Genomic DNA, 27,182 nt, shown 5'->3' on the forward strand with positions numbered 1-27,182 from the left:
AGTCCGCACTCTACATGACGGCTCTATACAACCATGGCGGTGTTTCCTAATTTGGAAATGGACTTGAGTTGATTGGCTTATCAATAAATTTATCGCTGTTTCATTTTGCATTCAATATCACGGAGGAATATTTGACTTTATTGTGTGATGTGTGTCAGCCTGCGTGCTTATATATGCTTTACAAAACCTCTGTTGAAAATGCATATGTTATGAGTCACATCAGTACATCACACAAGGCCTACAATTTATAAAATTCAAACTGCCGACACGCAAAAAGGTCAGCATAATTTTGAGTCCCTGAATTGTATCCCCAATCTATCTTTATTTATTTTATAAGCGCCAAAACGTGTTTATTATCATATGTAGCCTTTATATATGTGTGAAGACATGCTATGTAGGTTCCAGACCTACATATATTGGGTGGGCATAGAAAAAATGGGCCGTAATTTGATGCTGCACTGCTCCATTATCCTTTGTTCAAACCCTTTCAAACGCTAGACATTCAAATGGCATGATTTTGTTAATAAACTGACCAATTTTCAAGGTCGTAGTCTGAGTAGTCTGTACACAGGGTTAAAATGAAACGTATCCTCAAAAACGCACGTTCCGGTGACCCACATTGCTTCACCTGTCAGCTGTCATGAGTAGAGCGCACGCTGCACCTGTGTAATATGCGTCAATCAAGTGTCACCTGAAAAAAATTGTCTGGCTCTAGTGTCAGAGAAACCCTTCGCCAGACATGCACAAGTTTTGCTAAATCAAGATGGTGTTCTCTGCAGTGGACAAGGAAATGATCACCTTTTCAAGTAAAACAAGGTAGAACATCATTTTGATATGTGCGTTTTTGCTTACTTTGATTTTGATCCCATGAACAGAAATCTTACAGGATGAAAGTGAAATCTGGTCTGTATACTAAGGGCATAATGGCTTTTGAGTGTGTAAATTTTTAGGAGCTGATGTAAGAGGGTTTCGGAGATACTTAGTGTCAAAGTACGGCCCATTTTTTTATGCCCAACCGATATATATGCATCTTAAACCTTGCAAAAAATTAAGCTATAAAATGTATTACATCTTTTGAGAATATACCCCTGCCTATCTACGTATATATTATGAAAATACACCAAAGAAAGTAAAAATCAAAACCTGAGATTTTGGTGCCCGTAAAAAGAAGGCCTACAGTTGCATGTCTGGTGTCGTTACATCAAATTCCAGCAAGTGAATGAATGCCGTAAAATGATACATTGATCACTGTGCCGTCACGCACAAACTGTCGGCAGACTGTGAGCCGACCCTATGCAGAAGGGAGGCGGAGGATAATAGTTGGCACATGATACACAAACCATTGGTCCACAATGGGCATAGCGTTAATGGTTAGGATCAGGCTGTACTGTACCTTAAATCAGTTATCAGCAGGATGATGTAAATCTGAACAACTTTCAGTTATTCTCACCTGCCACAGTGTGTGGTGTTACTGCTGACAGCAGGGCTAACACTGGAGTTATTTTCACCTGCCATAATGTCTGGTGTTGTTGCTAATGCTGGAACTATTCTCACCTCCTATAGTGTGTGGGGTTACCACTTACAATGGAACTATTCTCACCTGCCATAGTGTGTGGTTTTACTGCTTACAATGATTTATTCTCACCTCTCATGGTGTTTGGTGTTATTGCTTACATTGGAACTATTCTCACCTGCCATAGAGTGTGTTATTGCTTACACTGGAACTAATCTCACCTGCCATAGTGTGCGGTGTTATTGCTTACAATGGAACCATTCTCACCTGCCATAGTGTGTGGTGCTGCTGCTTACAGCAGGGCTGATATTAAATTTTGTTCCATTCGTCTGTTCACTGGTCGAAGGCTTGGGGGGAGCGGGTGAGTTTATCACACTGGTGCTCTTCACATCAGGCTTTCCACTCTGCTGCTCCTACAAATACACATGTACATACCACAGCTTTCAGATCACAGACAAACTTCATGGTAGCATAAATTAAGGGCTTGCCACCATCGTCTTTGTGTTTGATGTCTAATTACATAAAACTGAAGCTTGTTTCGTACTGAGTGCTGAGGTATGAAACAATGAGCTGATCTCAGATGGGAACGTCATGAAATAAATGTTCCTTTGTCTACGGCATGGCCTCTGGGTGTAAACTATGAAAAATGTAAAAACACAAGCAATACCTATATATCTCTGAGGTAAATTCTACATGTGAATGTCATAAAACAAATGTTTCTTTTTCTGGATGTTTAATATGAAAAATATAACAAAGTAATATCTATAAACTGTCCCATAAAATTCAGATAGTTCACCCTTACAGAAATCATAAAAAAAAACTAACTAGAATGGACCTGCGAACAGCAGATCCTAGGTCGGGATCCCGGATCGGATCGATGACGTTTTTCCCACCCAATAATACATGGCCCTTGTAACAGCAAGTTTATACTTGCACATATCACAGACCAGCTGGCCCCTTCCTCCCTCTTGACAACGGGGCTAGGCAGCCATACTTTTGTACACATAGAGTACATGTGTAGCGCTTTGCACTCAGTGATTTTCAGTTTTTAGTTTTTTGCTTATATCTCAAAAAGTTACATAGATAACCAAAAAATAAAAGCAGATTCGGAATCAACAGCTCAAAATACACCACAATACGTTGAAAAAATTACCTTTGGAAACTTTTTGTGACGTCACAACTTCGACCAATGGCAAACTTCCAGAGTTTTTACCGGAAATCAACCATTTTTGCAAACTTTTCGTAACTCGCAACCTTCTAGCTGCGTGTCAACTTTCAAAACAATCAGTTCAGTGGTCCTTGAGAAGAAGATTTTTAAAGGTTTTACACAAAATCCAATATGGCGGACGAACCACGTGACCTAGAAAAAAAATGGAGAATTTACCCAGCTAAATCTGGCAGCGAAATCTGCCAGACAACATGAGCAAAATTTGGGACTTCTATGTTTCACGGTGTTTGAGTTCTCCTGCTAACAAGGTCGGTGAAAAAAACATAATAAGAAAAAACAGAACGATTTCAATAGAGATCCCGTTCGGAGAGAACGGGATCCCTAATGAAAGCTGTTATCCAACAGCATTGCCGGGGTCCAAGCCACTAATCTTTTACCACTTCCTGTTGCCTGGTGTTTAAAGTTCATGATAATGACAAAAAACGCGAAAAAAAATGGAAAGGAATGTACTGGATTTGAACCTCTAGACTGCTTGGCATTATTTACAATGAAGGAAGTACTGAAGACTAGCATAGAGATTAGGCGGCTTTGATCTTAAGCTAATAGCCGAGGACAACAGGGACAAAGAATACATTGTTGCATAGCTGATGCCTGTCCTCACCGTAAAACTGCAGCCAATGGTTTCATGCAGTCTAGCACCAAGCTCTCGTGTTATTTACATAGGACAGTTTCGTCAAATTTTTTTTATTTTAATCCTAACATAAAGGCAACACAAAGCACAAAAATAATTCTTACAGATTTTAAGCAGTTTAAAAATTGACCTACTTCTGAGCCATGTTCATTGGTCAGTTTTGGCCTTATTTGCACACCAAACTAATAGCTTTCTACAATCTAAGTACGATGATCCATCTAAAAACTGTAAAGGAAACGTTCATCTTATTTTGGAGAAGATTTTAGCAGTGTATCAATAAAATTAAAAATGGCCGCTAAATCATGTGACCTACTAAAACAGCACGAAACGTCAAAAGTTGCTTGATATGTTCCTTATTGAGACTCCAAAGTTTGTTTTTTCTACCTTTTAAAAGTTTGCGAGATATTGCAAAGTGGTTGGGGTTGGAAGGTGAACATACCAGCTGGTGTGTTGCATGACACACTGGATTTTGTTTGAAAGGTCATCTCTATTTAATATGTACATCTGCACATGACCCACTTACAGCCAGGCAGAACACATACATGTATCCTTACAGAAACATTATTAGTACAATGCCTCTGTTAATCGCCACGTCTTACATCATGCGTGGGGATGTAGGTGTGGGTGAGGCTGTGTCAGATCCCACCTTGTGTGGGAATGTAGGTGTGGGTGAGGCTGTGGTGTCTGAGTCAGATCTCACCTTGTGTGGGGACGTAGATGTGGCTGAGGCTGCGGTGTCTGTGTTAGATCTCACCTTGTGTGGGGACTTCGGTATGGGTGAGGCTACGATGTGGATATCAGATCTCATGTTGTGTGGGGACATAGGTGTGCGTGAGGCTGTGGTGCCTGAGTCAGATCTCACGTTGTGTGGGAATGTAGGTGTGGGTGAGGCTGTGGTGTCTGAGTCAGATCTCACCTTGTGTGGGGACGTAGATGTGGCTGAGGCTGTGGTGTCTGTGTTAAATCTCACCTTGTGTGGGGACTTCAGTATGGGTGAGGCTACGATGTGGATATCAGATCTCATGTTGTGTGGGGACATAGGTGTGCGTGAGGCTGTGGTGCCTGTGTCAGATCTTACCTTGTGTAGGCACATAGGTATGGGTGAGGCTACGATGTGGACATCAGGTCTCATGTTGTGTGGGGACATAGGTGTGGGTGAAGCTGTGGTGTCTGTGTCAGATCTTACCTTGTGTAGGCACATAGGTATGGGTGAGGCTACGATGTGGGTATCAGATCTCATGTCATGTGGGCACATAGGTGTGGGTGAGGCTGTGGTGCCTGTGTCAGATCTCACCTTGTGTGGCGACGTAGGTGTTCGTGAGGCTGTGGTGTCTGCGTCAGGTCTCACCTTGTGCGGGGACGTAGGTGTGGGTAAGACTGTAATGTCTGTTTCAGATCTCACCTTGTGTGGGGACGTAGGTGGGGATAAGACTGTTATGTCTGTGTGAGTTCTCACCTTGTGTGGGGACATAGGTGTGGGTGAGGCTGTGGGTCTGTGTCAGATCTCACCTTGTGTGGGGACATGTGGGTGAGGCTGTGGTGTCTGTGTCAGATCTCACCTTGTGCGGGGACGTAGGTGTGGGTAAGACTGTAATGTCTGTTTCAGATCTCACCTTGTGCGGGGAAGTAGGTGTGGGTAAGACTGTAATGTCTGTGTCAGATCTCACCTTGTGTGAGGACGTAGGTGGGGGGTAAGACTAATGTCTGTGTCAGATCTCACCTTGTGTGGGCACATAGGTGTGCGTGAGGCTGTGGTGTCTGTCAGGTCTCACCTTGTGTGGGCACATAGGTGTGCGTGAGGCTGTGGTGTCTGTCAGATCTCACCTTGTGCGGGGACGTAGGTGTGGGTAAGACTGTAATGTCTGTTTCAGATCTCACCTTGTGCGGGGACGTAGGTGGGGGGTAAGACTAATGTCTGTGTCAGATCTCACCTTGTGTGGGGACGTAGGTGTGGGTAAGACTGTAATGTCTGTTTCAGATCTCACCTTGTGTGGGGACGTAGGTGAGGGTAAGACTGTGATGTCTGTGTGAGTTCTCACCTTGTGTGGGGGACATAGGTGTGGGTGAGGCTGTGGTGTGGGTGTGAGATCTCACGTTGTGAGGGAACGTAGGTGTGGGTGAGGATGTGGGGTCGGTGTGAGATCTCACCTTGTGTGAGGACATAGGTGTGGGTGAGGCTGTGGTGTCTGTGTTACATCTCACCTCGTGTGGGGACATACGTGCGGGTAAGGCGGTAGTGTCTGTGTCAGATCTCACCTTGTGTGTGGATGGAGGTATGGGTGAGGCTGTGATGTCTGTGTCAGATTTCACCATGTGTGGGGACGTAGGTGTGGGTGAGGCTGTGGTGTCTGTCAGATTTCACCATGTGTGTGGATGGAGGCATGGGTGAGGCTATGATGTCTGTGTCAGATTTCACCATGTGTGGGGGCATAGGTGTGGGTGAGGCTGTGGTGTCTTTATCAGATTTCACCATGTGTGGGGGCATAGGTGTGGGTGAGGCTGTGGTGTCTTTGTCAGATCTTACCTTGTGTGGGGACGTAGCTGTTGTGGAGACTGTGCCAGTGATTTGCTGGTTAAGGGTGGCAGCCAGAGCTGCTCTCAGCTGTGTCATTTTGGATGAACCAGTCGGGCTGGGTTCTCCCACACTCACCCCGTATCTGGAAAAAGTGACCACAGCTTAAAATATGATGCTCAATAACATTACTTGAAGATATGAAGAATAAATTTACCCTTAGGATCAGAAAGCTGTATTAGAATTAAGTCTAGACTTAACTTAAAAACAATTTATTATGCTAGTATTGTGTTACATTAGGAATTTATATTTTTCACACTTAGGAGTTGCCTTTGGCTTTTAAAATAAACCTGAAAATTACTTTTTTACGTTTAAATAGAAGCTCAGAGATAATACCACAAGATCAAAGTTTAAATGTAAGAGAGTTTCACGATCAAGATGCCTCATGAATTAGCATTTTCACAGAATAAGAAATATAAAATAACAGAATAAAAATGCATGTGTTTCACGCTTGTGAGCTTCACAGCAGATTATTATTATTGTTAAAGTAATCAAAAACTATTAAGAATAATGGATGAATGTGTAAACACTAAAGATCCAGGTAGTGTATTTCAGCGACTGACAGTCAGATCCTTCATGCAGGTCACACACCAGTACTGCAGTGTATCACAATCCTGAAAAGTCTACAATCAGACCACACACTTAAGTCATCATCTTAATTCAGCAGGAGTATAACAGAACTGTACATGGGTGAGCCAACAGGCTTAGCACTGAGCTGTACTTGAGTAAGACAGGAGGCAGATCACAGAAATGTACCTGGGTGCAGCCAGCAGGTGTATCCCAGTACTGTACATGGATGAGCCGGAAGGTGCATACTAGTACTGTACATGGGTGCAGCCAGCAGGTGTATCCCAGTACTGTACATGGATGAGTCAGTAGGCGTATCACAGAACTGTACATGGGTGCAGCCAGCAGGTGTATCCCAGTACTGTACATGGATGAGCCAGAAGGTGCATTCTAGTACTGTACATGGGTGCAGCCAGCAGGTGTATCCCAGTACTGTACATGGATGAGCCAGAAGGTGCATACTAGTACTGTACATGGGTGCAGCCAGCAGGTGTATCCCAGTACTGTACATGGATGAGTCAGTAGGCGTATCACAGAACTGTACATGGGTGCAGCCAGCAGGTGTATCCCAGTACTGTACATGGATGAGCCAGAAGGTGCATACTAGTACTGTACATGGGTGCAGCCAGCAGGTATATCCCAGTACTGTACATGGGTGAGTCAGTCAGTGCATCCCAGTACTGTACATGGAGAAGAAAGTAGGTGTATCCAGTAATGTACATGGGCAAGCCAGTAGGCGTATCCCAGTACTGTACATGGGTGAGCCAGCAGGCATACTCCTGTAATGTACATGGGTGAGCCAGTAAGCGTATCCCAGTACTGTACATGGGTGAGCCAGCAGGCATACTCCTGTAATGTACATGGGTGAGCCAGCAGGCATACTCCTGTAATGTACATGGGTGAGCCAGTAGGCGTATCCCAGTACTGCACATGGGTGAGCCAGCAGGCATACTCCTGTAATGTACATGGGTGAGCCAGTAAGCGTATCCCAGTACTGTACATGGGTGAGCCAGCAGGCATACTCCTGTAATGTACATGGGTGAGCCAGTAGGTATATCCCAGTACTGTACATGGGTCAGTCAGTCAGCGCAAGTAAGGTGTATCCAGTAATGTACATGGGCAAGCCAGTAGGCGTATCCCAGTACTATACATGGGTGAGCCAGCAGGCATACTCCTGTAATGTACATGGGTGAGCCAGTAGGTGTATCCCAGTACTGTACATGGGTGAGTCAGCAGGCATGCCCCTGTAATGTACATGGGTGAGCCAGTAGGTGTATCCCAGTACTGTACATGGATGAGCCAGCAGGTATATCCCAGTACTGTACATGGATGAGCCAGAAGGTGTATGCCAGTACTGTACATGGGTGAGCCAGCAGGTGTATCCCAGTACTGTACATGAGTGGGCCACTAGATGTATCCCAGTACTGTGCATGGATGAGCCAGCAGATGTATCACAGTACTGTACATGTGTGGGTTAACAGGTGTATCTCAGTGCTGAACATGGGTGAACCAGCAGGCATACCCCTGTAATGTACATGGATGAGCCAGCAGGTGTATCCCAGTACTGTACATGGGTGAGCCAGCAGGCATACCCCTGCACTGTACATGGATGAGCCATCAGACATACCCCTGTAGTGTACATGGGTGAGCCAGCAGGTGTATCCCAATACTGTACATGGGTGAGCCAGCAGGTGTATCCCAGTACTGTCCTTGGGTTAGCCAGCAGATGCATCCCAGTACTGTACTTGGGTTAGCCAGCAGGCGTATCCCTGTACTGTACATGGGTAAGCCTGCAGGTGTATCCCAGTACTGTTCATAGGTGAGCCAGTAGGTATTTCCCAGTACTGTATATGAGTGAGCCAGCAGGTGTATCCCAGTACTGTACATGGGTATGCCAGCTGGCTTATCCCCATGCTGTGCATGGGCGAACCAACAGGCTTATCCCAGTAACCTTTCCTTACCCATACGTGCCAGATGTCTTGACAGGCGGGGCTGTTGTAGACATTGCAGCAGTTGCAGTCACAGGATGCGAAGCAGGAGATTTCTGGGTTGCAGCAGGAGATTTCTGGGTTGTGGCAGGAGACCTGTTCACAGAGGGTGCTGACTTCTTCTTGACATTTGTGGGTTTGGTGGCCTCCAAGAACAAGACGTCGTCGTCATCACTGTCATCAATTATCACTTCCTCCACTGGCTTACTGCAGCACCAAAAACAAATCCAGGTGACAAATCCACACATCACCACATATGAAAGCCTTTCGTATCAAATACACTAACATGCAACCTACATCAGCTGACAGCGCATTAAACAATGTCCAGTTTGATATTTTTCTCAGATTTTTTTCTGACCACATTGTGAAGTGACATCAAATAAAGGTTTTTGCCAATTAATACCCGCACAACCTCCATCTGCAGGTTGCTGGTGTATGACCAGAGGAATCCAGTCCAAGCTGGAGGAACCCACAGCCTCCATCTGCAGGTTGCTGGTGTACGACCAGAGGAATCCAGTCTGAGCTGGAGGAACCCACGACCTCCATCTGCAGGTTGCTGGTGTACAACTAGAGAGGAATCCAGTCTGAGCTGGAGGAACCCACAGCCTCCATCTGCAGGTTGCTGGTGTACAACTAGAGAGGAATCCAGTCTGAGCTGGAGGAACCCACAACCTCCATCTGCAGGTTGCTGGTGTACGACCAGAGGAATCCAGTCCAAGCTGGAGGAACCCACAACCTCCATCTGCAGGTTGCTGGTGTACAACTAGAGAGGAATCCAGTCTGAGCTGGAGGACCCCACAGCCTCCATCTGCAGGTTGCTGGTGTACAACTAGAGAGGAATCCAGTCTGAGCTGGAGGAACCCACAACCTCCATCTGCAGGTTGCTGGTGTACAACTAGAGAGGAATCCAGTCTGAGCTGGAGGACCCCACAGCCTCCATCTGCAGGTTGCTGGTGTACAACTAGAGAGGAATCCAGTCTGAGCTGGAGGAACCCACAGCCTCCATCTGCAGGTTGCTGGTGTACAACCAGAGGAATCCAGTCTAAGCTGGAGGAACCCACAGCCTCCATCTGCAGGTTGCTGGTGTACGACCAGAGGAATCCAGTCCAAGCTGGAGGAACCCACAGCCTCCATCTGCAGGTTGCTGGTGTACGACCAGAGGAATCCAGTCCAAGCTGGAGGAACCCACAGCCTCCATCTGCAGGTTGCTGGTGTACAACTAGAGAGGAATCCAGTCTGAGCTGGAGGAACCCACAGCCTCCATCTGCAGGTTGCTGGTGTACAACTAGAGAGGAATCCAGTCTGAGCTGGAGGAACCCACAACCTCCATCTGCAGGTTGCTGGTGTACGACCAGAGGAATCCAGTCCAAGCTGGAGGAACCCACAACCACCATCTGCAGGTTGCTGGTGTACGACCAGAGGAATCCAGTCTAAGCTGGAGGAAACCACAACCTCCATCTGCAGGTTGCTGGTGTACGACCAGAGGAATCCAGTCCAAGCTGGAGGAACCCACGACCTCCATCTGCAGGTTGCTGGTGTACAACTAGAGAGGAATCCAGTCTGAGCTGGAGGACCCCACAGCCTCCATCTGCAGGTTGCTGGTGTACGACCAGAGAGGAATCCAGTCTGAGCTGGAGGAACCCACAACCTCCATCTGCAGGTTGCTGGTGTACAACTAGAGAGGAATCCAGTCTGAGCTGGAGGAACCCACAACCTCCATCTGCAGGTTGCTGGTGTAAGACTAGAGATGAATCCAGTCTGAGCTGAAGGAACCCACGACCTCCATCTGCAGGTTGCTGGTGTACAACTAGAGAGGAATCCAGTCTGAGCTGGAGGAACCCACAACCTCCATCTGCAGGTTGCTGGTGTAAGACTAGAGAGGAATCCAGTCCGAGCTGGAGGAACCCACAGCCTCCATCTGCAGGTTGCTGGTGTACAACTAGAGAGGAATCCAGTCCAAGCTGGAGGAACCCACAACCTCCATCTGCAGGTTGCTGGTGTAAGACTAGAGATGAATCCAGTCTGAGCTGGAGGAACCCACAACAAGAGCAATGGTGAGAGACTCCAGAGTCATGTCTGATACTTCACCTTTTTACTGACCCACTGACTGCTTAGAGTGAATTTTGTTATGACTAGATCATGGTCAAAATGGCCAAAAAATTTCTGACCAGTTTAGCTACACTGGCAAAAGGAAAACAGCCCAGCCACCACAGAATCTAAAGCTAGCACAGCCATTGCAGAATCAAAAGTTAGCACAGTCACCACAGGAGCTAAAAATAGCACAGGCAGCACAAAATCTGAAGTTTTAACAACATTTTACTTGGGGATATTCTTAAGAAATATCTAAATAAACGTATCTTAATACTAGACAGTATTTAATAGTCTTTTGACTGACAGAGCAATTTTCTAAAAAAATTACATGTAAACAATGCACAGTTAGCCTTCCATGAATACAAGGAGTTTGTAATAAATGTCACACTAAACACAAAAGCCTTACGTGTACATACATGGACCTTGTACAGTCATACTAAACACCACAGCCTTACGTGTACACACATGGACCTTGTACAGTCATACTAAACACCACAGCCTTACATGTACATACATGGACCTTGTACAGCCATACTAAATACCACAGCCTTACGTGTACACACATGGACCTTGTACAGTCATACTAAACACCACAGCCTTATATGTACATACATGGACCTTGTACAGTCATACTAAACACCACAGCCTTATGTGTACATACACAGACCTTGTACAGCCACACTAAACACCACAGCCTTACATGTACACACATGGACCTTGTACAGTCATACTAAACACCACAGCCTTACATGTACATACATGGACCTTGTACAGCCATACTAAATACCACAGCCTTACGTGTACACACATGGACCTTGTACAGTCATAGTAAACACCACAGCCTTACATGTACTTACATGGACCTTGTACAGTCACACTAAACACCAAAGCCTTATGTGCACATACATGCATTTGATACTGTCACACTAAACACCAAAGCCTTACATCTACATACATGGACCTTGTACATTCACAATGAACGCCATAGCCTTACGTGTACATACATGGATCTTGTACAGTCACACTAAACACCATAGCCTTACGTGTACATACATGGATCTTGTACAGTCACACTAAACACCACAGCCTTACGTGTACACACAAGGACCTTGTACAGTCATACTAAACACCAAAGCCTTACATGTACATACATGGACCTTGTACAGTCATACTAAACACCACAGCCTTACGGGTACATACATGGACCTTGTACTGCCACACTTAACAACACAGCCTTACGTGTACACACATGGACCTTGTACAGTCATACTAAACACCACAGCCTTATGTGTACATACATAGACCTTGTACAGCCACACTAAACACCACAGCCTTACATGTACACACATGGACCTTGTACAGTCATACTAAACACCACAGCCTTACATGTACATACATGGACCTTGTACAGCCATACTAAATACCACAGCCTTACGTGTACACACATGGACCTTGTACAGTCATACTAAACACCACAGCCTTACATGTACATACATGGACCTTGTACAGCCATACTAAATACCACAGCCTTACGTGTACACACATGGACCTTGTACAGTCATACTAAACACCACAGCCTTACATGTACTTACATGGACCTTGTACAGTCATACTAAACACCACAGTCTTATGTACACATACATGGATCTGGTACTGTCACACTAAACACCACAATCTTATGTGCACATACATGGATCTGGTACTGTCACACTAAACACCACAGTCTTATGTGCACATACATTGATCTGGTACTGTCACACTAAACACCAAAGCCTTACATGCACATACTTGGATCTTGTACTAACTGCCACACTAACACCACAGCCTTCCGTGTACATACATGGATCTGCTACAGTCACATTAACACCACAGCCTTCCCTGTACATACACGGATCTGATAATGTCACACTAAATACCACAGACTTACCTGTACATACATGGATCTGGAACAGTCACACAAAACACCACAGCCTTCAGCAGATCTGGTACTGTCACATTAAATACCACAGACTTACCTGTACATACACAGATCTGGTACTGTCATACTAAATACCACAGACTTACCTGTACATAAATAGATCTGGTACTGCCACACTAAATACCACAGACTTACCTGTACATACATGGATCTGGTCCTGTCAAACTAAACACCACAACCTTACGTGTACATACATGGATCTGGTACTAACTGTAACACTACAGCCTTACTTCACAGGGGACTTTCTGTCTTCCTCATTGTCAGGGGCATCCAAGGATTCTTGTAAAAACTGCAACTGTTCCTCACATTCAGTAAAGAGTCGGCTGATCTCTTTCTGTTTTCCTGAAATGACAATAACGATGTCATCACAAAATATATGTAGAAGGTACAGAATTCCTGGTTGTAGAGGTGTAACAAGCCCATACCATAACAAGGGCCCACACTACAGGTATGACAGGCAAAACACATCAAACTGTAACAAGCACAGCCCATTCCATAAAAAATACAAGGGCCCACACTACAGGTATGGCAGACAAAACATCTCACACTGTAACAAACACAGTCCATACCATACAAAACACAAGGGCCCACACTACAGATATGGCAGGCAAAACACCTCAAACTGCAACAAACACAGCCCATACCACAAAAAATACAAGGGCCCAAACTGCAGGTATGGCAGGCAAAACACCTCAAACTGCAACAAGCACAGCCCATACCATAAAAAACATAAGGGCCCACACTACAGGTATGGCAGGCAAAACACCTCAAACTGTAACAAACACAGCCCATACCATAAAAAATACAAGGGCCCACACTACAGGTATGGCAGGCAAAACACATCAAACTGTAACAAACACAGCCCATACCATAAAAAACACAAGGGCCCACATTACAGGTATGACAGGCAAAAACACCTCTAACTGCAACAAACACAGCCCATACCATAAAAAACACAAGGGCCCACACCACAGGTATGGCAGGCAAAACACCTCAAACTGCAACAAACACAGCCCATACCATAAAAAATACAAGAGCCCACACCACAGGTATGGCAGGCAAAACACCTCAAATGCAACAAACACAGCCCATACCATAAAAAACACAAGGGCCCACACTACAGATATGGCAGGCAAAACACCTCAAACTGTAACAAACACAGCCCATACCATAAAAAATACAAGGGCCCAAACTGCAGGTATGGCAGGCAAAACACCTCAAACTGCAACAAGCACAGCCCATACCATAAAAAACATAAGGGCCCACACTACAGGTATGGCAGGCAAAACACCTCAAACTGTAACAAACACAGCCCATACCATAAAAAATACAAGGGCCCACACTACAGGTATGGCAGGCAAAACACATCAAACTGTAACAAACACAGCCCATACCATAAAAAACACAAGGGCCCACATTACAGGTATGACAGGCAAAAACACCTCTAACTGCAACAAACACAGCCCATACCACAAGAAATACAAGGGCCCAAACTGCAGGTATGGCAGGCAAAACACCTCAAACTTTAACAAGCACAGCCCAGAGCATAAAAAACACAAGGGCCCACACTACAGGTATGGCAGGCAAAACACCTCAAACTGTAACAAGCACAGCCCATACCATAAAAAATACAAGGGCCCACACCACAGGTATGGCAGGCCAAAGAACTGAGATACAATAGAATGCACAACAAGCAGAAGAGTTCTAATTATGGGGGGCCTGTGGGCTCAGTTGGTTAGCGCGCTAGCGCAGCATAATGACCCAGGAATCTCTAACCAATGCGGTCGCTATGAGTGCTAGTCCAGCTCATGCTGGCTTCCTCTCCGGCCGTAAGTGGGAAGGTCTGTCAGCAACCTGCGGATGGTCGTGGGTTTCTCCCGCGCTCTGCCCGGTTTCCACCCACCATAATGCTGGCCGCCGTCGTATAAGTGAAATATTCTTGAGTACGGCGTAAAAGACCACTCAAATAAATAAATAAATCTAATTATGGCATGTTGCAATCTCTGTAGGTAAAAGAGCTGTACACTTATGCAAGTAAAACAGCAAGTTACGCAATGCTTACTCTCTGTGCCCTTCAGCTGATTTGACAGGGGATATAACTCTTGGGTGAACTGCCCCACTATGTCTAGCTCCTTCAGCTTTTCATCAAGGAACTTCTCCACATCAAAAGAAACTTTAAAAATCTTCCTTACACCCTCGACCTGCTGAAGTCACAAAGAACATGTCGTAATTGCTTTAGCTGACACAAGATATATTTTTAGCATAAAATTTATTAATGGGATTTACATGTTATTGTGTTATGCCAAATTATAGTGAAGTGTAGAACATACATGTATCTAAAGATACGTGTACACAGACAATACAGATTAAATTACATAAATGCCATAGTTTGAGCTGAAGGTGGAGAAAATGCCTGCTCAACAAACAGTGCAGTGGTTAAACTTTGTAAAAGCTTACTTTGCTTTCCAACTCAGTGTGCCTTTCATCACTTCTCAATACCTCTCCGACTGGATTCTCCTAAGGATGCAGAAATTCACAGATAAAGATAAATCAAATAAATACATTATTGCTTCTACTATGCATTCTTTAATGTTACACTCACCCAGACTGTGCCCCACCATTATGACTGAGTGGGATTAACATTCAGATTGTGCGCCAGACATTGCATTGAATGGGATTCCCATTAAGACGATGTTCCAGGCTTTGGGCTGAGCAGGTTCCTCATTCACATTTAGCTCCAGACTTAGTGGGATTTCCATTCACATAGTGTCCCAGACTATGGTCTGAGTGGGTTTTTCATTCAGATTGTGCCCCAGAATTTGGACTGAGTGGGATTCCCATTCACACTGTGCCCCAGACTTTGAACTGAGTGGGATTCCCATTCACATTGTGTCCCAAGCTTTGGACTGAGTGGGATTCCCATTCACATTGTGTCCCAAACTTTGGACTGAGTGGGATTCCCATTCACATTGTGTCCCAAGCTTTGGACTGAGTGGGATTCCCATTCACACTGTGTCCCAAACTTTGGATTGAGTGGGATTTCCATTCACATTGTGTCCCAGGCTTTAGACTGAGTGGGATTCCCAGTCGCATTGTGTCCCCACGCTTCAGATTGAGTGGGATATCCATTCAGTTTGTGTCCCAGGCTTTGGATTGAATGGCATTCCCAGTCACATTGTGTCCCCAGGCTTTGGACGGAGTGGAATTTCCATTGAGATTGTGCCTTTGGGTTGAGTGAAATTCCCATTCATATTGTACCACAGACTTTGGACTGAGTGGGATTTCAATTCAGATTGTACCACAGACTTTGGGCTGAGTGGAATGACATGGCTTTCGACTATGTGTGATTCCCATTCAGATTGTGCCCCAGACTGTTGGCTGAGTGGAATTCCCATTCAGATTATGCCTCAGGTTTTGGACTGAGTGGGATTTCCATTCAAATTGTGCGCCAGACATTGCATTGAGTGGGATTCCCATTAAGACGATGTTCCAGGCTTTGGGCTGAGCAGGTTCCTCATTCACATTTTGCTTCAGACTGAGTGGGATTTCCATTCACATTGTGTCCCAGACTATGGTCTGAGTGGGTTTTTCATTCAGATTTTGCCCCAGACTTTGAACTGAGTGGGATTTCCATTCACACTGTGTCCCAGGCTTGGGACTGAGTGGAATTCCCTGTCACATTGTGTCCCAGGCTATCGACCCGAGTGGGTGTCCCAGTCAGACTATGTCCCAGGTTTTGGACTAAGTTGGATACCAGTCACAATGTGTCACAATCCAAGGAGTGGGATACCAGTCACATTGTGTCTCAGACTAAGAAGTGGGATACTAGTCACTTTGTGTCTCAGCCCAAAGAGTGGGATACCAGTCACGTTGTGTCTCAGCCCAGAGAGTGGGATACCATGTCACATTGTTTCCCAGCCCAAAGAGTGGGATACCATGTCACATTGTGCCTAAGCCCAGAGAGTGGGATACCATGTCACATTGTGTCTAAGCCCAAGGAGTGGGATACCAGTCACATTGTGTCCCATCAAAAGGTGTGGGATACCAGTCACATTGTGTCCCATCAAAAGGTGTGGGATACCAGTCACATTGTGTCCCATCAAAAGGTGTGGGATACCAGTCACATTGTGTCCCATCAAAAGGTGTGGGATACCAGTCACATTGTGTCTCAGTCCTATTAGTTAGATACACGTCAGATGGTGTCCCAGTCTTTGGATTGACACGATTCCCTATCAAATAATGCTTCAGTCTGCTTTAGACTGCTTTAGGAATTTCCAGCTAAACTGAGCTTAAACCTTTGGGCTGAGTGGGATATTGGGGCTAAGTCTACATACTCACCATTGTGGGTGAGTTTGACCTGCTGTGTGTGAGCACTGTGGATGAGCTCCACCAGCCATGTACTCACCATTGTGGATGAGTTCGACCTGCTTTGTACTCACTATTATGCACATGTTTGCGTTGCTTTGTACTCACCATCGTGCATGAGTTTGAGCTGCTTTGTACTCTCCATTGTGGAGGAGTTCAACCTGCTTTGTACTCACTATTTTGGAGGAGTTTCACCTCCTTTGTACTGACCACTGTGGATGAGATTGTCCTACTTTGTACTCACAATTGTGGGTAAGTCTGACCTGCTTTGTACTCACCATTCTGGGTAAGTTTGACCTGCTTTGTACTCATCATTGTGGATGAGTTCGACCTGCTTTGTTCTCACCATTGTGGAAGAGTTTGACTGGTTTTCTACTCACAGCTGTGGAGGACTTTGACCTGCTATGTACTCACCATTGTGGGCGAGTTTGACCTGCTAGTCTTCGAGTCCTCTGTCTCCAAATCAGAACACTGCTGTACTATCCTGTCAAGGACTCTCTGTTTTCTCTAGACAAATAAAACAAAACCCTTAGGAGGACATGTTGACATGGAGAGAACTGTCAGTTTTTATACATGCACATGTACACCTTTGCAAAAGCAGTCAGTATCTCTTTGATACTGTTCTGTACAGCGTAAAGTAGGGCATCAGTTTATACTGTGAGCATGCAGGCATTATCTATTTGTCAGGCCTGTACTGTTCTATACAGTCAGAATATCGTAGGGTATCAGTTTCTATTGTGAGCATTCAGGCCTTATCTTGTTGTCAGGCCTCTACTGTTCTGTACAGTCAGTGTTTAGGGCAACAGTTCCTGTGATGGGCATGCAGGCATTATCTATTTGTCAGGCCTGTACTGTTCTGTACAATCAGTGTTTGGGTATCAGTTCCTATTGTGAGCATGCAGGCATTATCTATTTGTCAGGCCTGTACTGTACTGTAAAGTTCTATTGTGAGCATGCAGGCATTATCTATTTGTCAGGCCTGTACTGTTCCGTACAGTCAGTCTTTTGGGTATCAGTTTCTATTGTACGCATGCAGGCATTATCTATTTGTCAGGCCTGTACTGTTCTGTACAGTCAGTGTTTGGGTATCAGTTTCTATTGTACGCATGCAGGCATTACCTATTTGTCAGACCTGTACTGTTCTCTCTAGTCAGTGTTTAGAGCATCAGTTTCTATTGTGAGCATGCAGGCATTATCTATTTATCTCTACACTGAGTAAGGACGCATTACCTACGCTGTCAGTCTATACTGAGTATGGTCACATTACCTACGCTGTCAGTTTATACAGACTATGGACACTTGACCCATGCTACCTGTCTCTATACTGAGCATGGACATATTACCTACGCTGCCAGTCTGTACACTGAGTATGTACACATTACCTATGCTGCCAGTCTTTATACCATAGGCACATTACATACACTGTCAGTTTCTATACTATAGACACATTACCTACACTGCCAGTCTCTATACTGAGTATGGACACATCACCTACGCTGTCAGCCTGTATACTCAGTATGGACACATTGCCAATGCTGCCAGTCTTTATACCATAGACACATTACATACGCTGTCAGTCTCTATACTATAGACACATTACCTACACTGCCAGTCTCTATACTATAGACACATTACCTACACTGCCAGTCTCTACACTGAGTATGGACACATCACCTACGCTGTCAGCCTGTATACTCAGTATGGACACATTACCAATGCTGCCAGTCTTTATACCATAGACACATTACATACGCTGTCAGTCTCTATACTATAGACACATTACCTACACTGCCAGTCTCTATACTGAGTATGGACACATCACCTACGCTGTCAGCCTGTATACTCAGTATGGACACATTACCAATGCTGCCAGTCTTTATACCATAGACACATTACATACGCTGTCAGTTTCTATACTATAGACACATTACCTACACTGCCAGTCTCTATACTGAGTATGGACACATCACCTACGCTGTCAGCCTGTATACTCAGTATGGACACATTACCAATGCTGCCAGTCTTTATACCATAGACACATTACATACGCTGTCAGTCTCTATACTATAGACACATTACCTACACTGCCAGTCTCTATACTATAGACACATTACCTACACTGCCAGTCTCTACAATGAGTATGGACACATCACCTACGCTGTCAGCCTGTATACTCAGTATGGACACATTGCCTACATGTATGCTGCCAGTCTTTATACCATTGACACATCACCTACGCTGTCAGCCTGTATACTCAGTATGTACACATTACCTATGCTGTCAGTCTTTATACTCAGTATGGACACATTACTTATGCTACCAGTCTGTATACTGAGTATGGACACATTACCTAAGCAGTCAGTCTCTATACCATGGACACATTACCTACACTGTTAGTCTCTATACTATGGACACATTACCTACACTGTCAATCTTTATACTGAGTTTTTTTTTTTTATTTGATTTGATTTGTGTTTTACGCTGTACTCAAGAATATTTCACTTATACGACGGCGGTCAGCATTATGGTGGGTGGAAACCAGGCAGAGCCCGGGGGAAACCCACAACCATCCGCAGGTTGCTGACAAACCTTCCCACGTACGGCCGGAGAGGAAGCCAGCATGAGCTGGACTTGAACTCACAGCGACCGCATTGGTGAGACACTCCTGGCTCATTACTCTGTGCTAGCGCGCTAACCAATTGAGCCACGGAGGCGCCCTTTATACTGACGGCTAGAGGCTGATGGTATACATGTAGGTAACGCCTCTAAACTCAGCATGTCTGTATTCTGAGTATGGAGTGATTTTTGAGCCAGTCTCTACTATGAACAGTCCGTACTTATGGAGTCAGTCTCCACTACGAACAATCAGTACCTACAACATCAGTCTCTAGTCTGAGTTAAGCAATCATTACCAAAGTTGTCACTCCCTATTCTATTTTAGTCAAGGCCTAGATTTCAACTCCTTACTTTGATCTTGCAGTCTGTATCTAGGTTGTCATTTTCTATTTTGATCTCAGTCTGTACCAAGGCTGTCACTTCGTATTTTGGTCTTACAGCCTGTACCTGGGTTGTCACCTCCTATTTTTATCTTGGTTAATACATTGGGTGTCACTCCCTATTTTGATCTTACAGTCTATACCTAGGTTGTGACTCAGTATTTTGATCTTACAGTCTGTACCTGGGTTGTCACTTCCTATTTTGATCTTAGTCTGTACCAAGGCTGTCACTTCGTATTTTGGTCTTATAGCCTGTACCTGGGTAGTCATCTCCTATTTTTATCTTGTTGAGTACATTGGGTGTCACTCCCTATTTTGATCTTACAGTCTATACCTAGGTTGTGACTCAGTATTTTGATCTTACACTCTGTACCTGGGTTGTCACTTCCTATTTTGATCTTAGTCTATACCAAGGCTGTCACTTCGTATTTTGATCTTACAGTCTGTACCCAGATTGTCACTTCATATTCTGATCTCAGTTAGTACCTAGGTTGCATTCCTCGACATAGGAGGCAATCGAACTGCCCGATCGCCTGTCCATTTCCTAGATGTATATTCAGGAGAACAAATTTCGATCACCATGTAAACTCCAGGGGAACGATAATTTCATGTGTTGGCAAGTACAATGTGCTTTCATTACGTCGCAAATAGCTTAATTTATTTTACTTACAGAAAATCCACACTAACTTATTTTGGTTTAAATAGAAAAAGAAATGATTGCCGATGTACGTAAAATGAAAAAGTCTGCTTGCATCGGTGAACATAGACTACTTATATTTAATGTGACCTATCATTGGCTCAGGGAAAATTGCGTGACCAGTCAAACGTTTCATTTCATAAATAAATGTTCACACCCCTGAGGAGTTTGTGGGCCCATGTGGTTTGAAAAATGACTTTGAAAAAGCCAGAGACCGTAATTTAATGATTAATATTTTAGATAACACTATCACCACATTAAAATCAAACAATATTATTACAATCAATATATATATATATATATATATATATATATATATATATATATATATATATATATCGGGTGGGCATAAAAAATGTGCCGTACTTTGACACTCAATATCTCCGAAGCCCTCTTACGTCAGCTTCTAAAAATTCACACACTCAAAAGCCATTATGTCCTAAGTATACAGACCAAATTTCAATTTCATCCTTCAAGATTTCTGTTCATGGGATCAAAATCAAAATAGAGTCGAAAACACATGTTCCGGACATTTCAAATCAAAAAGATGTTCTACCCTGTTTTACTTGAAAAGGTGATCAATTCCTTCTTTGCCGCAGAGAAGACCATCTTGATTCAGCAAAACTTGTGCCTATCTGCCAGAAGGGTTTCTCTGACACTAGAGCCAGACAATTTTTCATGATGACACTTGATTGACGCATGTCACACAGTGCGCGCTCTACTCATGACACCTGACAAATGATGTAATGTGGGTCAAGGGAATGTGCGATTTTGAAGATACATGTATGTTTTCATTTTAACCCTGTGTACAGACTACTCAAGCTGTGAAATTGGTCAGCACATTAACTAAATCGTGCCATTTGAATGTTTAAAGTTTGAAAGGGTTTGAACAAAGGATAACGGAGCAATGCAGCATCAAAGTACAGCCCATTTTTTTTATGCCCATCCGATATATGACAATTCTCTGTATAAGTTTTCTTTCAAACACGATTTTTAAAATAAAGAAAACATATAGCTTGTACATGGGGGCCCATTATCTTTACACAGCAACATGGATATAAGTACCATGAAATACAGCCATTGATTCAAGACCTTTTTGAAATAAGAATGTGAAGCTAGTATATGGGTTTGGGGTTCCCATACACCTGTCTACAGGACGATCAGAATTCCGATCTCCTGGCTGAAAATCCAAGAGAACGATTTTCTGATCCCAGAGGCATGAGGTTGTCACCTCCTATTTTGGTCTTACAGTCAGTACCTAGGTTGTCACTCCCTATTCTGATCTCACAGTCAGTACCTACTTTGTCACTCCCTATTTTGGTCTTACAGTCAGTACCTAGGTTGTCACTCCCTATTTTGGTCTTACAGTCAGTACCTAGGTTGTCACTCCCTATTCTGATCTTACAGTCAGTTCCTACTTTGTCTGCCTTATTTGAGCCTGCAGTCATCACATGTACGTACACTGTCACTTCTTACTTTGGCATGCAGTCAGTACCTAGGTTGTCACTCTCAATTTTGAGCCTGCAGTCCACACCTAGGTTTCAGGGCCTTTGGTGATAAGGCGGTTAGCATGCCAGCATGACATAATGACCAAGGCGCCTGTCGCCAATGCTGCTGCTGTGAGTTCAAGTCTAGCTCGTGCTGTCTTCCTCTCCGGCCATATATTGAAAGGTCTAGCAGCAACGTACAGATGGTCATGGCTGCCATATAAGTAAAATATTCTTGAGTGCGGCGTATAACAGCAATCAAATAAATAAATAAACACCATGGCTATCACAGCCTAACTTGAGAATGCAGTCTATACCCATATCATTTATTTAATCATATGGTGTTTTACTCTGTACTCAAGAATATTTCACTTATACGAAGGCGGCCAGCATCGGAGGAAACCGATGATCATCAAGCAGACCTTCCCACATATGGCCGGAGAGGAAGCCAGCATGAGCTGGACTAGAACTCGCATCGACCGCATTGGTCGGAGGCTCCTGGGTCACTGGGTGGTGCTGGTATGCCAACCTCCCTGGCCATGGAGGCCCCCATCAATATCTACAGTAATTCTTCAGCCTACTCAACCACTGAAGCCCTTTTTTCATTCATTTATTTGATTGGTGTTTTACGCTGTGCTCAAGAATATTTCACTTATACGACGGCGGTCAGCATTATGGTGGGTGGAAACCAGGCAGAGCCCGGGGGAAACATCCGCAGGTTGCTGACAAACCTTCCCACGTACGGGCGGAGAGGAAGCTAGCATGAGCGGGACTTGACCTCACAACGACTGCATTGGTGAGAGACTCCTGGGTCATTACGCTGTGTTAGCGCGCTAACCAACTGAGCCACAGAGGCCCCCACTTTTTTCAGTGGAATTTATACATACAATTATTATGAAAACTGCTGTCAAAAATGATTTGTTTGTTTTATAGTAGTGTCCAAATTAATTCTGTACACCCCATAGTTTTCTCAAAATGTTTCAAAATATTGGTTGCAGAGGTGGTTGAAAAGGTTGCAGAATTAGTGTATGCAGAAGTCCATTAACTAGAAGTTTGCAACTTCGCTATAGCTAGTCTCCATGGCACAGTACATATGTTACATCACTTGTAGAAGCTCACGCCACCTGGTGGAGAAATATGCCAACCTCTTAGGTGGAAATTGTGAACTGAATCATGGGCAATGTAACTGTAAATGGCGGCTACCAGAACTGGCCACACCTTGAAACCGAAACTCTTTATTTAAAAACTACTATTTCCCTTATCATTTAAGAACCCATTGACCATTTTTATATTTCCAAACAGCTATAAAACAATTATCTTTTACACAGACATTGTTGCATACTTCTAGGTAATGGACTTCTGGTGTAGGTCATCACTCCCTATTTTGAGTCGACTGTTCAGTCAATGTCAACACGTCACTTCCTATTTTGAGCCTAGTGTACAACCAATGGCAACACACATGACACTACCTATTTTGAGCTTACTGTACAGTCAATGTCAACACGTCACTCCCTAGTTTGAGCCTACTGTACAGTCAATGCAAACACATCGCTCCCTATTTTGAGTCTACTGTACAGTCAATGCCAACATGTCACCCCCTATTTTGAGCCTACTGAAGTCAATGCCAGCACGTCACTACCTATTTTGAGCCTACCGTACAGTCAATGCCAACATGTCACCCCTTATTTTGAGTCTATTGTACAGTCAATGCCAACATGTCACTCCGTATTTTGAACCTACTGTACAGTCAATGCCAACACACATCACACCCTATTTTGAGCCTACTGTACATTCAATGCCAACAGGTCACCCCTATTTCGAGCCTACTGTAAGTCAATGCCAACACACATCACCCCACATTTTGAGCCTGCTGTACAGTCAATCCCAACAAACATCAACCCCTATTTGGAGTCTACTGTACAGTCAATGCCAACATGTCACTCCGTATTTTGAGACTACTGTACAGTCAATGCCAACACACATCACTCCCTATTTTGAGCCTACTGTAAATCAATGTCAACACACATGACACTACCTATTTTGAGCCTACTGTACAGTCCATGCCAACATACATCACCCCATATTTTGTAATTTCATTTAATGTAATTTATTACCCATATCAATGTAACCTTGAAGTTGTCTGAGATTCTCCTCACAGCCCTGTGGATGACCATATCATTCTCTGCTGTATTCCACACATACATGTACGCATACATATTTTCAAATGAAGAAAATACATTTACTGTATTTTACGTAAAACTTCATGCGTGAGTGACTAAGTACCACATTTAGCCTCATCCTGACTGGCTTTTGCATGAAGCATGCTGTTTCTCTGCCTTCACACTCAAGCCATTTATACCACATCCTATATGTAGTTTTACACGAACACTTTGACACCACATATTAGTTTTACACAAAACACATTTATATCACATCCTACATGTCGTTTTACCCAGAACACATCTATACCACATCCTACATGTAGTTTTACACAAAACACATTTCTACCACATCCTACATGTAGTTTTACCCAGAACATATTTATACCACATATTAGTTTTACACAAAACACATTTATACCACATCCTACATGTAGTTTTACACAGAACACATTTATAGCACATTAGTTTTACACAAAACACATTTATATCACATCCAAGTTTTACACAAAACACATTTATGCCACATCCTAGTTTTACACAAAACATTACCACTTACTATTGCACCCTTTTTCCAGTATTTCTTCCGTGGCATTTCCTAATGTCAGCAAAGCTCTTCAGCCCTGTTCAGCACAAAAAACATTCTCAGCATAGGATCTAACAGAATTTCTCTATTAAATAGGAATTCATTCAGTGATTCAGTTCAATCAACACACCCAGTCCCATGAACTAGGACAATGCTCATTTAGTACCTCCTACATGTACATGTATATCAGAAAACATCAGTTACTAAACTATCATAAATATAAAATGATAGCGCCTTTATCATTAGCATTAGTTCTTAGAGATAAGACATAAGTACATATTTTATATTACCTTATAACCTGTCCAGCTGAGTACTGACCCTTCATTGAAAATCACTCATTTCAGCCAAAATTAATTTGTTTCCACCATATATCAGGACAGTTTGTCAAGTTATACTCCATACATGTACATCAGGACAGTTTGTTTAGTTATACTCCATGCATGTACATCAGGACAGCTTGTCAAGTTATACTCCATACGTGTACATCAGGACAGTTTGTCAAGTTATACTCCATACTGGTACATCAGGACAGTTTGTCACGTTATACTCCATACATGTACATCAGGACAGTTTGTTTAGTTATACTCCATGCATGTACATCAGGACAGCTTGTCAAGTTATACTCCATACGTGTACATCAGGACAATTTGTCAAGTTATACTCCACACATCAGGACAGTTTGTCACGTTATACTCCAAATTCCAAGTGGCTTTTAATATATAACCTTTTAGAAACACAATTTAGAACAATTTCAAAAGGCTTATTTGTTATGGAAGCATTTTCAAATGATTGTGCTTTCTCATTCATGGTGTCTAGTGGCTTGGAAATCCACCTTTAGGCCTAACTAGAATCCGAATGTTAGAAATACCCCCCTTTCATTCCTAAACATTTCCAAAAACAAATAAAAAGACAATAGCATGTATACATACTGAAATATAGAACTCTGTACACCACTCATGGGCTGCTTCCTTTTCTGAGTGTGTTCAGGTACAGTAAGAATTTGTGACAAAAATTGAACGAAAATGTCCACACCATGGAATACATGTAGGTTTCTATTGTGAAAACTTTAGCACAGTTTATACAGGTGAGCTAAAAATGATAGGCTGGATATGTGGAGTGGGGCACTTACTACATAGGTCATATTTCATTTGATTTATTCATTTATTTGAATGTTGTTTTCCACCGTACTCAAGAATATTTCACTTATACACCAGCGGCAATCATTGAGGTGGGAGGAAACCACGCAGAGCCCTGGCTAAACTTTTGCTCGACTCTAAATGTCCATTATTTTACCATAAATTTCAAGCTAAGCTTTGCCACATCTCCTCTTTACATGTTCAGCGGTGCGCTATGTCCCTTAACAAACGGCAATGAAACAAATGTTAAACTACCCGGTGCTATTCTCCACAATGCGCATGTGTGAAATATCCTAGGTGGTTGAGACTTCTCAGAGGTTCACTGTGAAAAACTGGTTCTTCCATGAATCGTGGTCATTCTACCACGTACAGCAACCTCTACAATTCCAGTATGCACAGTATCTTCATAGCAGCTAGCTTAGGCCTTAATCAGTGTTGTTGTTGTTGTAAGCTTCAAAAAGGAAAAAACAATGAAAAGAACATGTGATATACGGCCCAGACAGAAATGCCTGGCTGGACAGATCAGTGCGTGAAATATTGTGTGACAACACGTAATTGTGTGACTGACTGACTGACTGACTGATTGCCTGAGTGAGTGAGATGTCGGAGACAACCAGTCCGAACATAGACAAGGAATAGGCTACTCGTTTTGCTCAGTTGAGTTGGTCGTCTGTCCGCGATACCTACATGCCCACTTGGAGAAGTTCAGCACCCAATAATTGGTATCAACTGTTAAGAAAAAGTAAACACTGCCCCAAGGCTCAAGCTTGAAGCTTAAAGAAACACACTTACTGTGGACACAATCCTTTGTGAGAATGGTCCAACCCAGGTAGCCTTATTGCAAATTTCCCGTCAGAGTACTCTTTTGCGTATGGAGGAAGGTAAAGCTTGCCTCCAGTGCGGCGTTTCAATCTTATTCTGTTCGCGTCTTACAGAGTTATACTGCAGACTACATAGGTTAGGGTCCATGCTTGATATCATACTTTAATACTCAATATTAATCGTTATGCACTTTGTACTGAGGTGGAAATTAGCATCTGCTTCAACTAGTATCTGTTCAGAACTAGAAGGTCTAGTGCAGAAGTAGTAGGCAATACATCATGTAGGCCTACATCTACTCTCTTGGCCATATTGTTTATCGTACAGTACTTCTTCGAAAAGGTCATCCTGATGAGGCGTTTGTGAGAA

At 43.6% G+C, this 27,182-nt stretch overlaps 1 protein-coding gene across 1 annotated transcript in view; it reads right to left on the minus strand.

Moving 5' to 3' along the window:
* The window catches only part of LOC135469398 (histone-lysine N-methyltransferase SETDB1-like), a 102,117-nt gene extending 75,262 nt beyond the window's left edge, over positions 1–26,855 (minus strand). The window contains 9 exon segments of the mRNA XM_064748034.1: positions 1,781–1,926; positions 5,897–6,029; positions 8,473–8,706; positions 12,799–12,910; positions 14,631–14,772; positions 15,026–15,085; positions 17,348–17,440; positions 24,832–24,895; positions 26,787–26,855. Of these exon segments, the coding sequence (XP_064604104.1) occupies positions 1,781–1,926; positions 5,897–6,029; positions 8,473–8,706; positions 12,799–12,910; positions 14,631–14,772; positions 15,026–15,085; positions 17,348–17,440; positions 24,832–24,867 (956 nt within the window). The 5' untranslated portion in view covers positions 24,868–24,895; positions 26,787–26,855.
* Between the last annotated feature and the right edge of the window lie 327 nt (positions 26,856–27,182).

The sequence above is a fragment of the Liolophura sinensis genome, chromosome 6, assembly GCF_032854445.1.
Source record: "Liolophura sinensis isolate JHLJ2023 chromosome 6, CUHK_Ljap_v2, whole genome shotgun sequence".
In the NCBI taxonomy this organism is placed as follows: domain Eukaryota; kingdom Metazoa; phylum Mollusca; class Polyplacophora; order Chitonida; family Chitonidae; genus Liolophura; species Liolophura sinensis.